The sequence below is a fragment of the Nicrophorus vespilloides genome, unplaced genomic scaffold (genome assembly GCF_001412225.1).
Source record: "Nicrophorus vespilloides isolate i.1.1-1 unplaced genomic scaffold, Nicve_v1.0, whole genome shotgun sequence".
In the NCBI taxonomy this organism is placed as follows: Eukaryota; Metazoa; Arthropoda; class Insecta; order Coleoptera; family Silphidae; genus Nicrophorus; species Nicrophorus vespilloides.
The window spans coordinates 11,351-26,735 of NW_017097089.1; the positions used below are offsets into that span (position 1 = coordinate 11,351).

At 34.4% G+C, this 15,385-nt stretch overlaps 3 protein-coding genes across 4 annotated transcripts in view; all 3 read left to right on the plus strand.

The window, feature by feature from the left end:
• LOC108558862 (senecionine N-oxygenase-like) overlaps positions 1 to 8,523 on the plus strand; it is a gene marked incomplete in the record, with an annotated part of 8,911 nt that extends 388 nt beyond the window's left edge. Inside the window, 6 exon segments of the mRNA XM_017915897.1 lie at positions 4,182 to 4,408; positions 5,725 to 5,866; positions 5,922 to 6,221; positions 6,279 to 6,426; positions 7,748 to 7,911; positions 8,150 to 8,523. Coding sequence (XP_017771386.1) covers positions 4,221 to 4,408; positions 5,725 to 5,866; positions 5,922 to 6,221; positions 6,279 to 6,426; positions 7,748 to 7,911; positions 8,150 to 8,443 — 1,236 coding nt within the window.
• A 205-nt stretch (positions 8,524 to 8,728) lies between these two features.
• Positions 8,729 to 11,839, plus strand: LOC108558861 (senecionine N-oxygenase-like). Its single transcript, XM_017915896.1, has 5 exons — positions 8,729 to 9,083; positions 10,365 to 10,503; positions 10,556 to 10,855; positions 11,057 to 11,374; positions 11,435 to 11,839. Exons 1-5 carry the CDS (start codon positions 8,896 to 8,898, stop codon positions 11,744 to 11,746), a joined length of 1,257 nt encoding a protein of 418 aa, XP_017771385.1. The 5' UTR covers positions 8,729 to 8,895; the 3' UTR covers positions 11,747 to 11,839.
• Positions 11,840 to 13,787: 1,948 nt separating this feature from the next.
• The window catches only part of LOC108558860 (senecionine N-oxygenase-like), a 5,337-nt gene continuing 3,739 nt past the window's right edge, over positions 13,788 to 15,385 (plus strand). Inside the window, exons 1-4 of one of the 2 annotated variants that reach the window (XM_017915895.1) lie at positions 13,788 to 13,975; positions 14,662 to 14,800; positions 14,865 to 15,164; positions 15,221 to 15,374. In XM_017915895.1, coding sequence (XP_017771384.1) covers positions 13,788 to 13,975; positions 14,662 to 14,800; positions 14,865 to 15,164; positions 15,221 to 15,374 — 781 coding nt within the window. The remainder of the gene's footprint in view (positions 13,976 to 14,661; positions 14,801 to 14,864; positions 15,165 to 15,220; positions 15,375 to 15,385) is intronic. The other variant, XM_017915894.1, reaches the window with a different exon arrangement.

The following is a 15,385-nucleotide window of genomic DNA, read 5'->3' on the forward strand; positions in this document are numbered from 1 at the left end:
ATTTGACAGACAATCACATTTTATTTTTTCGATGATTTAACTACAAATAGAGAAATAAGAGTAAAGTTAAGAAATATAAATATTTAAAATGAAATAATAGATATACAATTTTATATAAATATGTATCATAAAACTCGCCCTGTATAAAACTATTATCATGTGTATTAATTGGTGCTGCAGATAATGATTTCACCACAAAAAAAATAAAACAAATCTTTTTGATAATACCAAATAAATAATAACTGCGTCATGCGATGCTAACGTACATTTCCAAAGATTATATAAGAGCTAAAAATAAAATAAAAACAAGCAACAACGATATTTCATCAAAGCAGCAAACTTAATTACTGAGATTCCTTTTCTCCTGCATCTGATAATTCCGATCATAACGTGTGCATACATCTCAATGCACATACCAAAGAGGAATGCGTGTACAGCTTTTCCGCATCTCTCTCTCTCTGTTTCACTCCTTCGTAAGCAAATTAAGGATGCATTTAATAATGTATTAATTAAACAGGAAATTGCTAGATGCAAATGCGACGGGGCGCGAGGATCGGGCGAAACCTACTGAACCGAAAACCGATAATCAATTAAGTGAAATACTTCTTCATCGACGGTTAATTAATAAAAACCTTTCATCGATAATTCACTGCCCATCAAAGATTTATTTTTTCGGTCCTGGAGAAAGGAACAAAATATCTGCAGCGCTTAATTAATCCGGAAGCAATTGATGTTCAACAAAGTATAAAATTATCGACGGAAATCCAAAGAAGTGAATAAAGAACGAAGAGTGTGTGAGAGAAATAGGAGAGAGAGAAAAAGGCAACAACAAAAAGGAATACATGAGTCAATTTATGTTGGCTCCTTTTCATTTCTCGGATGAAAAGTAATGAAACGGCGAGATTGTGATGTGCGTGGATTTGATTCCGAGTTAGAGATAGCCGGAGCAATTGAATGGAAAATACTATTCTATATATATATATAATAATAAGGAAGGAACGAAATAGGTCTAATCAATCAAAAAAGGAATGGGAACGCAGTGTGAGAGAACCTTAATACTGTGGCTTATTCTGTTCAGGATTTATTCTCATTAGTTTATTGGTTAAAAATGAAATAACTACTCGTTTACTTCAGAATCCAACATCGTGAGAATGAATATTTTAGTCATGCAATTTTGGTATTTAAAATATCGAATATCGATAGTTTCCATTACGTAATTTAACATATAATAATTGCTTAAACATTAAAGTATAATTTCACATGCATCGGATTGTCAACGATTGTGATTTAATATGATCCAGAGAGAAAGGAATTGCAAAAATAGATTTAGATACACGAATAAACTATAAAGAATAAGTTCATGGATCATCAGAAGTGTTAACATTTTCTTTGATTAAATGCAAATGAAAGGATGAGAAAAGACTGCGATAAACATTTCCAAGACTTTCTGTAATTAACTTTTAAATTATTATATTATAGAAATGTTATCATTTTGTACTTATTAATATTAACTGATCAAGCGTAATATTTTATCTAAATTCATTAAAAATGTGTACACATTTTATAATTTTAATAACATCATACAAAATGTAAACAAATATAGATAATTCCAATTATTAACAACTATTGCAAAATGTTTTTGACCATTGGACTTTCCGCCTTGTATTTACATACATTCTTATAGTTAAATGAATTTTGAACTTGTTAATTTCAAAGTTATTAGAATGTGGTTCATGTTTAATATCAAATTAATTTGCTTTCAGAAAGGATGTATATTTTTTCCGAATGTTAAGAACCTCGTGCGTTTTATATAAAATGTAATTTGTCCCGTTCTATGAATGAATTTACAAATTGATGAAGGAAGTGCGCACCAGTAGTAAATAGGAAGACGGGTATGCAAAAAAAAACAATAGAAAAAGGACGTATATCGAGGAATGCAGTTCGCGCGAGTGCAAATAGTGGTAATATAACGAAACGAGACGACTTAACGGTCCCAAATGGTGGTATTGCGGGATGTCGTGGGCGGCCCACAAACAACGGCCGACTCGTATAGAGCCAGATGCAAATTCGAGCTTTTATGTCAACTACATTTTAATACCATCTTCACACCCACTGCAAACAGCGCCAATAAAATAAATCAGACCTTTCGCATCGCAGTTCCTTCCTTTCCACCTTGCGCACTATCCATTCCCAAGAACTCGCGATGACCCATCATTTCTGGCAATTTGTCGTGTTGGTAATTATGCACCTTTGCGTCTACAAGTAACATTGTATCCGAAAACCACAAAACACCACATCTTTATGTTTGTCTTTTTTTGTTTGTTACTTGCATTATTACGTTTACCATTCCCGAAGCATGCATGAATGTTTTCCTTTATTTCTTTTCTTTTTAGTTTTTTTTTTGAATAAGAAAACGTCCGAGAAGGTCATAACAGTAATATTCCACGCGCATACTTGGATATTACGATCGTATGTGAAATGATTTAATTCCATGTTTCCCCGACATCACGCTTTACTTCTATCCGTACCATCCCCAAACAAAGATGTTCAACCGTTTGTTTATTTGTATGGTCGCTTTTAAAAAGGCACGTAATTGCAATGGCGAATATGCATACATAAGTAATTATAGACCGAAAGATGTACGAATTCTTTTCGCTTTAAACACGAATCATATTTTAAAGCGTTATTCAGACGTCGACCTTTCCACGAAAATCCCCGTCATTGTATGTAAATTCGCAACGAATATTTGCATAGCATCGCGTCCGTTGCGTAACGCCATCGTAATTAGATTCTCTATTTTTTTTTTTGCCCTCCAGAATTTGATGGATTGAGGAAATTTTCCTATTCTACCGAGCACAACATAATAGCGAATATCTCAAATTCTTGCGCATTTTTCCTCCCAGTTAAATGTAGTTGCGTAAATGATTTTCCCACCGCACCTATGAGCTTATTGTAATTTCTTTATTTGCATATGCGCGTAATACAGGTATTTAAATTGTTTTCTTTTGTGATTTTTTTTTGTCTCTCTTTAATTCTTCCTTTTATTCTGCCGCTGCTGCCTCCGATATTTAATATAAACTTCTCAATTAATCGAGTGTAGAGTTACCAAATAATGGTAACGCCATTAAGAAGAGAGTATTTGATGTTCTCGTTGATGATGATGATGATGATAATAAAGTAGGCGGCCGGGCGGCGGATGATTGATCATAGACGGCACCGGGAAATATTGACTGATGGAGTTTGGAATCCTTTCGGATTCCGCGTCCCGATCGATTTACATCGATATCCCGACAAGACGAGAGCCATCCTTCTCCTCTACTCCGCCGATAACTGACAAAGAATCAGATGCCCCCCTTAATGGATTACAACAGGTTACAACAACTCATTACTCTTTTACATCTCATATTGCTCCCTCTCTATCTATACCTCCGCTGTCCGTCAACTCTTTCTTTTTAATAATAAACTTTGTCGGTCGCTCGTGTAATTTTTCATCCGCACTTTAGAAACAAAAGAAAAAGCAACCGGAATAATAAAAAAAAACAACTACACATGTATAACAAATGAAAACCGAGTCCAGCTTCGATCCGATCTGATGATTTCACTCACAGATTACATCAGTACTAATTCTTTAAAACGTCTTCCAAAATAACCATACGTCGTAAAAGCTTAAACATAATATTGATGTTTGTTTTCAAATAATTGTCAATTAATTCAGTAGACTTTAATCGAGGCGTTTTTCTAATTATACCGTTCAGAGAGCAAGAATTATCTTTATTGCTCCAAATATGTTTTGAAATAATTCAAAAAATTAGACATTCTTTGGGTTCGTGGTAAACATGAGAAGAGGAACAAATATCGTTTTAGAGACGTCACAGGATGTTCTCAGGTCGTCTAGTTGTTACATATTAAAATTGGTCCTTTGGAAACCGAAGCAGGTCTCGCCATAAAATAATGCTCACGCAACGACGAGGAGAGCATCAAAAAGCCACCAGCCACGTCCTCCTTTTTCCTCCTCATCCACCTCCATCTATCTCGTGCTTTTAATGAATCGTGAGCGCGAGCATTGAATTTGTTATTAAGCGAAACAAGAACAACACAGATACCAATCTGAGCAACTTGAACCGTTCGCCTTTTGTTTATGCATCGCATTTACATCGTTTGCTTTTTGTTCTGTGTACCAGGATCAGGATCAGGGGAAGGAAGCAGCAGGAAAGCAAAGGATGAGGATCGCCATTGTCGGCGCCGGCGTTTCCGGCCTCGTTTCAGCCAAGTATTGTCTGGCGTTCGGACATGAAATTTCCGTTTTCGAACAGACCACCAACTACGGTGGATGCTGGAACTATACAGATGAAATTGGGGTGGACGAGAATGGACTTCCGGTCCACAGCGCCATGTATCAAAACTTGAAGTAAGAACTACATTCACTAATAAAATCAAAACATAATTTTACTTTTATGAAATAAATTTAATATTCTTCCTAATTTTAAAACAAAAATCAGCACGCAGTAACTAATGTATTTGATAAATTATAGAGCATTTGATTAATGTTATCATAAACATGAACAGTTCTGATAAATTGTGTTCTACTAAAATTTTCTGTCGAATTTTAAACAAATTTTAAAGATCTGCATTTTTTAGTAATAGAATCATTATTTAGTAATTAAATATTTTATAAATCATTCAAAAAATTAACTAATTCAATCTAGTAGATGTATCAATACAAATTATTAATCTTCAGTTTGAAACAACAGTTATATTAAAATCAATCATCGTTATATAATTACAAATAGATTTCCTTCCCATTGATCGTCGTTTCCTATTAGTGGATGTAACGACTAGATTACGGCATTAATCAGTTATTTGTCACTGTATAATTATACTCAACGAACGACTGATATTAACATTTAATTACCGACATTTTTTTCCAAGATTTCCGGCGCTGACGAGTAGAAGAAAATTGACTGTTTGAAAACAATTTCAACAGCTGTTTTTTCCGCCTACGGTGTACAATTATCACGTATACGCTATACTATTATTATTTATTTTCATTTTTCCTCTTCTATTTGTCTGTGTGTGTGTGTTTTTTTTTGTTTTCTTAAGAAAAGTTCTCATGGCTTTGAATTACGAGGAAGTCGTCAGGTCGGTGCGAGTGATGGATGGCATATAAAAATAAATTATGTTCTAAATTGTACGAATAAGAAATGGATGAAGAAACAAAACATATGAAGCAAGAATGATCATCATCATCAACAGAGCCGCGCCCGAAAATAACAGTAATTTCGCAAAACGGAGGGAAATTCGAAGATTTTTAAGAATCGAGAACGCGAGAACATTTCTATAATTTTAATGAAAGAATAATTCACGAATTCTACTCTTCATCTCTTTCTCTCTTTTCGTACTTCAGGAACGTTCCCAAACAATTCGTGATTTCACTTTTCGAAATTACATAATTAAATTGAGGCCGTTTACTGTTCCGTCGTAATTTCTTTTTAACGAAATATTAATCTTCGCGATCCACAAAACAACAACATCATCCGTTTGAAACGATAATTGCTTCATACAAGATTCCCAAGGAAAGCTTCTTCTTGAAGAATAAAATATGCTTAATGGAATCCATTATTGATTGATTAATTTGTTCCTAATTCGTTGGATGCTCGAGTTCTTAATTAACGGATATAATTAATACGAGACGTGAGAATTGGGTTGCATACAGGTATTTTGCAGGACGAATTTGCCGAAGGAGATTATGGTTTTCGAAGGATTACAATACAGCTTGGATTTGACAAAATCTTATATAAAGCAGTCGGATGTTCTGGATTACATCCAGAAGTACGTGGAAAAATTCGATTTGGAGCCGCACATAAAGGTATTATCATTCTGATGCGCTTTTTTTTTGCTTTATTTAAGTTTCATTTCCGCAGTATTTGAAACTTGTGAAAAAGATTAAGCCGCACCTGGAGACCAAATGGAAGGTGACGGTGATGGACGCAAAGACGAAAACGGAAGAAACGCTGGAGTTCGACGCGATTATGGTCTGCAATGGTCATTTCTTCCACAGGCGGTTACCGCTCATACCGGGAATGGATGCTTTTATCGGAAAGCAGATGCACAGCCAAGACTACAAAAGCCCAGAACCGTACAAGGGTAAAACCGTCGTCGTGGTTGGAGCTGGGCCCTCGGGCATAGACATAGCCAAGCACACGGCAACCACCGCCAAAAAGGTACAAAAGATCATCCACTTCTTTCAATTATTATATAAAACTAATTCGTGGATGCAGGTAATCATGAGCTACAGAACGAAAGCCTGGGGAACCCCCGAAGCCGACAACATCGAGAAGAGGCCGCAGATCGAGCAGATCCTCGAAAACGGATGTCGTTTCTCCGATGGCAGTGAAACCGAGGCCGACGTGATTATCTACTGCACTGGTGAGAGTTAATTTCAGAACTAATAAAAGAGATTAAAACTTAATTGAAAGGATAACAATAAAAGAAATTGTATTATCTCTGGTCAGAGGTGGTGGCCTTCGGACAGATCGTTTGCATGGACTTTCCAAGAATTTCCCATGTATTTTCGTTCGCGCGAAAAACCCAGATTTCGCGATTCGATTTGAGAACTGTTTTTTCGGTGGTAATTCCGCAATAAATAAACGGTATGCGTGTTGGGAACTATTACATTTAATTTAACATCGCTAAGTGAAATTAGTGCTCGAAGAGAGTAAGTGACACGAATGCGAAAGCCGCACAGCAAACCGCATGAGTGTCTCTCGCACGCAAAGATCGTTCATAAAATTATTATTAATAATGCGGATTAATTTGCATGCGGCGCGCGATTTATTTCATTTCCATTCTCGTTTCTTCAATCCTGTTCATTACAAAATCGTAATTATGCTGCATATTTTTCGTCCAACCATCATTTTTCTTGCAGAAAATATTGTTGTTGTTGCTGTACTACTGTAATTATAAAAATTGAACTAATAACGAACACATCTATGAATGTATTTTATTATAAAATTTCCAAAATTTAATATAATATTTATATACAATTTAATCTCCATCTAACATTAAGGGCAGAATCAGCTATGGTTAGTAGCCTTTTGAAACAATTCAATTTAGTTTTATTTTTCTTATGTTTATTATTTTCTAACATAAAATTAATATAATAACACTCACTGAATTTGAATGGATGTTAAATCTAACATATATATTATTGAAATTTATTATTCCATTCAATCATTACCAATTATAATTTATACAGTATAATTATTCTTTCATTCTAAAGTTTTCTTAGTAGGTTTTTCCACTGCTTTTTTTAATTGAAATACTGCAAAGAACGCATTTTAAAATTAATTATATGTTATAAGATTGCTTTTGAAAAGTAGGTGCATTTTTATTTAATGTTCTAAGAAGTTTTGAACATAAAACTTCGGTTTTTCCTACTGATTTTTTTATTGAAACACTACAAAGAATGCACTTTATTATATGTTACAACAGAAGTAATAAGTGTATTTTTGCAAAATACTTATTATAATAACATAAATTCATATTTTTTACAAAATATTGAATTTTAACTGCGATATATTTGTTACTTTTTCTACAATTTTCCTTAAATGTTAATTTGGATGGAAAAAGTAATGTTTCGTATTTTTTATTAAAACATAATTCGGCCTAAGGGCTCAACCATAATTCGTATTTTGAGGAATAATGAAAAATATACTTAAAGTGTATAGTTTATAATATGGTGTTTCAGGATATGAATACTATTTGCCATTTTTGGATGCTGATAGTGGTCTTGTGGTGGAAGACAACTGGGTGAAATACGTGTATCGTCACCTGGTGAACATTGAGCGACCGACGATGGCAATAGTCGGCCTGACTTATGGAAACAGTCTATTCCCGATGATAGACTTAATGGTAAGCAAAAGAAAATTAGATAATAATCCCCCTGATAAATGTATATTATTTCTTCTTTGAAATTGGTAAAAGTTTATTTATTTGAGAACGCGAAATCAGAGACGGTCACGGTTCAGCGTCACCAGGAACCAGAAAATTCCGGTTCTCTAGAACGCATTTTCTCGCCTCCTTGTTATGCAACTGCGGCGTAAACGCCGCTTTTTACTGCTTTACTTTTCGTTGTCACTCCTTATTGCAGGCCAGATACTTTCTTAAGCACCTGGCTGGGGGATTCTCGCTGCCAGACAAGGAAACTATGCTAGAAAGCGCGTTTGATGAACAGAGATACAGGCACTCCCTGGGTTGGCCACCGAGGTTCGCCCACAAGAACCCCGACCACGGCGAACACTTGTCCGGAAAAATGTCCAAGGAGGCTGACATCAAGCCGATACCGAATGCCATCTTCAAGCTGCACCGGAGGATCTCCGAGTCCCGCTTCGACGAGGACTGCTTCCGCATCGTGGATGACGAGAACTTCGTCCAAGTTCAATGATTAACATCATAATAAATAGGAAATTCCCATTTTTCATTTTTATTTTCTCAATAAATAGTACCAAGGTCGATGATGTATGAGATAGTTTTTTTTTTGTTGTTTTTTTGTTGTCCTGCTTAGCGACGACGAAATGTTGTTATCGTGGGTCAATTTTTGGCGAAAATATTTTTAGTGGAAGATTACAGTTAGGACAGTCGAGAAGGCGGGTCCCGATTTCGTACAAAAATTGCATCGCGATTGGACCATGTTTGGACAAGGAAGGAAAGTTTGTTTCTACAATTCCAACGCGCAGATAACACATCTCTATCGAGGTACACCGATGCTGATGCTGCATGTCTGTATATAAAGCCGGCGAACGGTCAGATGGATATATCTAGTTGGGTTCGAAACCTACCAGTGATAGGTCTAATTAAAACTATCAACAAACTGTCCATCGATATTCAGAAGAAAACATGAGGGTAGCTATCATTGGCGGAGGAGCTGCTGGTTTGGCTTCGGCCAGACACGTTTTGGGCAACGGTCACGAATGCGACGTCCTGGAGATGGGCTCTCATCTAGGTGGCACCTGGGTGTACACCGACGATGTTGGCAAGGACAAGTACGGATTCCCCGTTTACTCTGCCATGTACAAAGGCCTAAGGTAACTTAGCATTTGCAATTATCTATTTTTTATTTGCATCTTACTATATTATCTGACATCTATCAATATCTCTGAATTATAATTTATTACAACCACAAAGATGTTTCACATATCATAAAATTTGCAAACTTGACAATTTTATAACATACGGCAAAGAAATAATAACATTACAAACTATTTCAAAACATTAATTTTACTTAATATTCATGTTAAAGTTGCGATTAAACGTTTATAATTATATAATACCTTCATCTATTGTCTACAATTATTTTAAATTATTTGTTGCATTATGTTAGTTGTGTAATTTAATGAAAATGCACGAATTGCACGACCGTAAAACTACATTTATTTTATTGTTTGCACATTCTGATTTTATCTCTAAGACAAAATGTTGAAGATGCAACAGAACTAATAATTCGTGTCAATGGTAATTATCGATAAAAAAAAATGTATTTGAAATCGCGAATTGAATTTCATCAGCGAAATCAAACCTATTACTTTTCTCTCTCACATAACAATTTATTAACTACAAGTCACCAACAAAAATTCTATAAAGGATATAAATGATTTAATGATGAAACGGATGAACTGTAATAATAACAACTGTAATTATATAATTTTAATAAACTCTTGGTTCAAGCGCAGACTTTTGCTATTGAAACCAGTCATTTCGCACTTTCGTTTTCCAGTAATTATTATCAGTGATTTGCAATTGCAATAATCACATTTCTGATAGTGCCGTTTCCAAGACCAAACTTACTGGTTTGATTGGATATACATAGCATGTGTATCGCGTTTCATCTGATTATAAGGGGAATGCATTTTACAAGGGTCAAAGTTCTGAATTTCGTGTCCGGTCCCCGGTTTCCAGACGCTAATCATATGACCCCGTTCATGATTTTTTTTCCAATAATGAAACAAGATGCTTGTAACGAAAATGGTCTCTTCGCAATCGTTGAATGAAATTAGTATCGACGATAAAACGCCACGACCTACAAACTGTGCGGGTCGCCTTATCAACCCGTCTACTATATAGTACAATATAATGGATGTTGGTTATACATCTTCGTTTTTTTTTTAAATTATTATTATTATTTCGCAGGTCTAGATAAATAAATAAAGTAATTAACACAGAGAACGGACTTTTCGTGTCCGGGCGTGTAATGATTAAATTGCGAAATCAATCACGTGCGGCGCTCATTAATCTTCTATAAAATCCCACCCGCAGCATCGATAAATCATTGATTTTAATTAGAAACCTTTTCTTTATTTGTTGACCAGGACTAATCTCCCCAAGGAAGTGATGGGATTCCCCGATTTCCCCATCCCTGAACAGAGAAAATCTTATTTGACACAAGCCGAGATCTTGGATTTCCTCAACCTCTACGCCGACAATTTCGAATTGAGGAAGAACATCAAAGTAAGCTCGAGACGAAAATAAACTATAGGTTCGATAATTGTTGCTCGTTCAGTTCAACAGGTTGGTGGTCAAAGTGACACCACTGCCAGACCATAAATGGAAGGTGGTTTCGGTGGACAAACCAAGCAAAGAGGAAATCGAGCAAATTTATGACTCGGTGATGGTTTGTAACGGCCACTACAACGATCCCGTCTTACCAACGTTGGTGGATCTCGAAAAGTTTGAAGGGAAGGAATGCCACAGCCAGAGCTTCCGTTCTCCCGAATCTTTCAAGGGTCAGAGGGTGCTCATTATCGGCGCTGGTCCTTCCGGCATCGATTTAGCTCTGCAAATCAGTCGCGTTGCCTCCAAAGTGAGTACAAAAAATAGGTTTATCGTCATCGCGAATTTCAAAGATTTTTCGCAACACGCCTTATCGCGCTGTTGACACAATTCGCGATTACGTAAGTGGATCTTTTATTAGGAAATCTCGTTATGCTATCACTACTTCTAGCGTCAACTGCTCTGACGCTCAAGATTCAAAGCATGATATGATTGATTATGAAATTTGCAGGTGGTGTTGAGCCATCACTTGAAAGAGCCCATCACCGCAGCCTACTCAGACAATGTGGAACAGAAGCCAGATGTTAAGAGGGTTCTAGGCGCTGAAGATGTTGAATTTGTTGATGGATCGGTGTGTGCCTTCGACGCCATCTTCTACTGCACAGGATACAAGTATAGTTTCCCGTTCTTGGATCAATCCTGCGGAATCACCGTAGTCGATAATCACATTGAACCTCTGTACAAACATATGATCCACATCGAAAGGCCAACGATGTGCTTCATCGGAATCCCATTCAATGTATGTGCCTTCCAAATGTTCGACTTACAGGTAAGATCAGTTGCGTTGAATTGTAAAAACGGACGATATATTTTGTTTTTTATTTAATAGGCGAGATTTTTCTTGAAATACCTGAACGGAACTATAAGTCTTCCAAGTCGTGAGTTGATGCTTGAAGACACCGAGAACGATATGAAGAATCGCTGGGCCAAGGGCTACTCGAAACGACAGGCTCATTCGATGGGCCCTGATCAATGCTCCTACTATCGAGATTTGGCGCAAGAGGCGAAAACGGAGCCCATTCCACCTGTAATCGTCAAATTGAGAGACGAGAGTGTGAAACGTCTGTACGACGATCTGGTCAACTTCAGAGAGGACAGATACAGAATCGTCGATGAAAACAACTTCATCAAAGTCCAATGAATTCCACATGAAACTATTTCTCAATTAAGATCAAACTAATATTCTTTAAATTGCTTACTTTTATAGTATTAAAACAGAAACGATAAAGATTATATCATTTTTTGTCTATGTATATATAAGTGATTATTTATAAATAAAATTGTATATTATAATTTCGATTTATTTACATCCAATTAATTTATAAAATATACTTGGTTTTGCTTAAATTTTACGAAAAAAGATATCTTTAACAATTAATATAGTATTTAAAATGCAAATATATGCTTTACCACATAAGTATTTTTAAACGCATTACAGTGAAACCTCGCTTAACGAGCAAAATTAATTGTACGAAAAATTACTCGCTTAATGTGCGATTGCCACATCATTTTCCAGACCTCTGCCAAGTCCCCGTATTGATACAAGTAATGGGTCTATATCGCAAGCCCGACAACCGAAAGACCGTCTATTGAAATCCCGACGTTCGAAATCCCGACTATATTAAAATCTCGACAACCATAATCCCGACTGTATTAAAATCTCGTCAACCATAATACCGACTATATCAAAATTCCGACTATATTGATAATTTTTACAATAACATTTTAAAATTATTTCGGAGCGTAGTTACCTCATGCTACACTTTTATTATTAATAACAATAAATGATTATTAATTTATTTGATTTTGTTGAATTATTCATAATAAACCTTAGCAATATGAAATAATCTCAATTAGATTATTAATTGTTTTATTTATTATTAATAACAATTTAAAAGTCACTACGTTCCAGAATAATTTAAAAATGTTATTGTAGACATTTTAGATATAGTCGGGATTATGGTTGTCGGGATTTCAAACGTCGGGAATTTGATTGACGACCGAATTTTAAATTTGAGATAGGCAACCAATCGTTCAACAATAACAATCAAAATTGCCAAGTATTCGAATATGAACCAATAAAATTAAGAAAGACTTTGGCTATTTGCATCATTTTTTTTTAAATTTATTATATCAATTTTAGAAATTATTAATTTTGATGTAGACAATAACAACATTTTAATTTTAATTGACAAAATAGATATAATATCTCAAAAACTAGTACACATATTTTTTTTTTAATTTCAATTTAAAGTCCTCGATTAGTCCGGTTTGAAACAGTTTTTATATCAACAACACATACTAATTTACGTATCATTGAAATCAATTGAATTAAGGAAAATTTGAAAAGAAAAAAACTTGATTTATTTCAAATGTAAATTTGATGATTAAAGTTATGGAAAATCTCCGTTCATTATTAAGTGTTAATTCTAATTAGTGAGTACTTTTTTTTTTCAGAAACAAAATTGCAACGTAGAAAATCTAAGTCCATTATCAAATACGATAACTGCAAAAACATATAGAATAACATTTTGAAAATTGCACGTAGAAATGCAACTTTCTATTTTTGTATACAATAGTAAACGTGATTTTACGTAAATAATTTGTAATAATAACTTTCTAATGATCAAAACATATCCGAACAGAAAAACAAATCTGCTTAAACCCAAAAATAAATATAATTATTATATTTGACACATTTTAACAATTATTTATAATTTTTTTAAACTATACGTTTTCTATCATCATTGTGTATTGACCTAATTAATATATCACGCCACATCCAAATATTTACAATAAATGAGTTTGAAAACAAACAAAAAAAAAGGTACATTACAGAAATTTTAATGTCTACTTAAATTGCTGACGTTTAATATTAAAGTGTAACTATTATTTTTCTCAATATTGAGTGTATGAATTAAAGTAACAACCTTGAGAGTATAGAGCAAACTTATATTAATATTAGACCTCTATCTAGATAATTATATATCGAATCGAGATGCGTGAGATAAGAATGAGATGGCTTTTTAAGAAGAACTGTGAATTGGACAGAGAGAAAAACTATGCCCACTGCATATTAGCTTACTACTAATATTGGGGAAGAGTATAGAAACCTCATTTCGGCTTCGAAAGTAGTGGCAGTCGTTTCGAGATTCTAAAATTTCTTTCAAAAGGAGTTCAAGATGCGAGTCGGTATTATTGGGGCAGGTGCTGCTGGTTTGACTTCTGCCAAACATATCATCCAGAATGGACACGACTGTGAAGTCTTGGAACTCCAGGAAGATTTAGGTGGTACATGGGTATACTCGGACGATGTTGGTGTAGACAAATATGGATTTCCCATTTATTCGGCAATGTACCAAAATCTTAGGTAATTAAACTTTTCATTAAAGAATGTAGATGTTATTCAATTAAAGTCTAAACTTATTAGAACTCAGGTAAAATTATATCTTAGTATGAAATATATTAATAAATAATTAATAGTTATTAGAGAAGAAATATAATTTGAAAATGTTCATTATTACTTTGTGAAATATTGTACTATCTCCTTTGGGCCTTCCGTAACACACAATTTGTTATTTTCGATGAATCTGCAAATTTTAGGATGAAAAACAAAATAGTTCTAGATAAGATAGATTCTATTATTGTGCTCCAAATTTAAGAAATTTCATCAATTCATTCCAGGAGATTAAAAGTTTATCGTAATGAAAATGTATGTTCCATAATGACTTTTTAATATGTTATCGCAGATTATAATCATACTTTTATGATGTTGGAATATAGAAAAAATGTTAATAGACTAACTTAATTGCATTTGAGTATGTTATGATTTCGTTCGAGTGATAACATTTATAATGTTATCGAAGATTTAAAGATTAATGACTATTTAATGAAGTTTAAATTTTTCTTATTCTAATCAATAAAAACAATATTCGATCAAAGGTCTATCGACATAAGTTTTTCTTCATACAATTTTCCTTCAATTTTACTATTCATTTGTATTACAGCAAATTTATGAATTGAAGCAAAATTAAATCTAAAATTTATGAATTGCAGGACAAATTTACCAAAGGAAATAATGGCATTTCCAGACCTCGCATTTCCAGACAAAGAAAAATCTTACCTAACCCAAGCCGAAGTACTTAATTACCTTCATCAATACACCGATGAATTTAATTTGCGTCCACACATCAAGGTAGAAGTTTCAGTACTGCACTCAATTACAAATCTTCGATTTTAACAAATCTGCATGTTCACAGTTCAATAGATTTGTAAGTGAAATAAAGCCATTGGAAGGCAACAGGTGGATCGTGAGATCAATCAACAAAATCAACAAGGAAGAAATCGAAGACGAGTACGACGCAATTATGATTTGCAACGGTCATTACAACGAGCCCGTTTCTCCAACTTTGGAAGGAATCGAGAAGTTCAAAGGATCGGCAACGCACAGCCACCAGTTCAGATCACCGAAACCGTATAAAGGACTAAGAGTCATTGTAATGGGAGCAGGACCATCGGGAATCGATATCACACTCCATGTTTCAGAAGTGGCAACTAAGGTATGCTACAAAATTGTACTCTTTAGATTAATATAAAGGTGTATTCTATGATTTAGGTAATATTTAGTCATCATTCTACCTACGATATCAAATCCAAATATCCAGATAACGTGGAGCAAAGATGTGATATCAAGAGGATTCTGAATGAGAACACCGTGGAGTTTATAGATGGTTCTGTTGAAGAAATAGATGCTATTATCTATTGTACTGGTAAATTATAG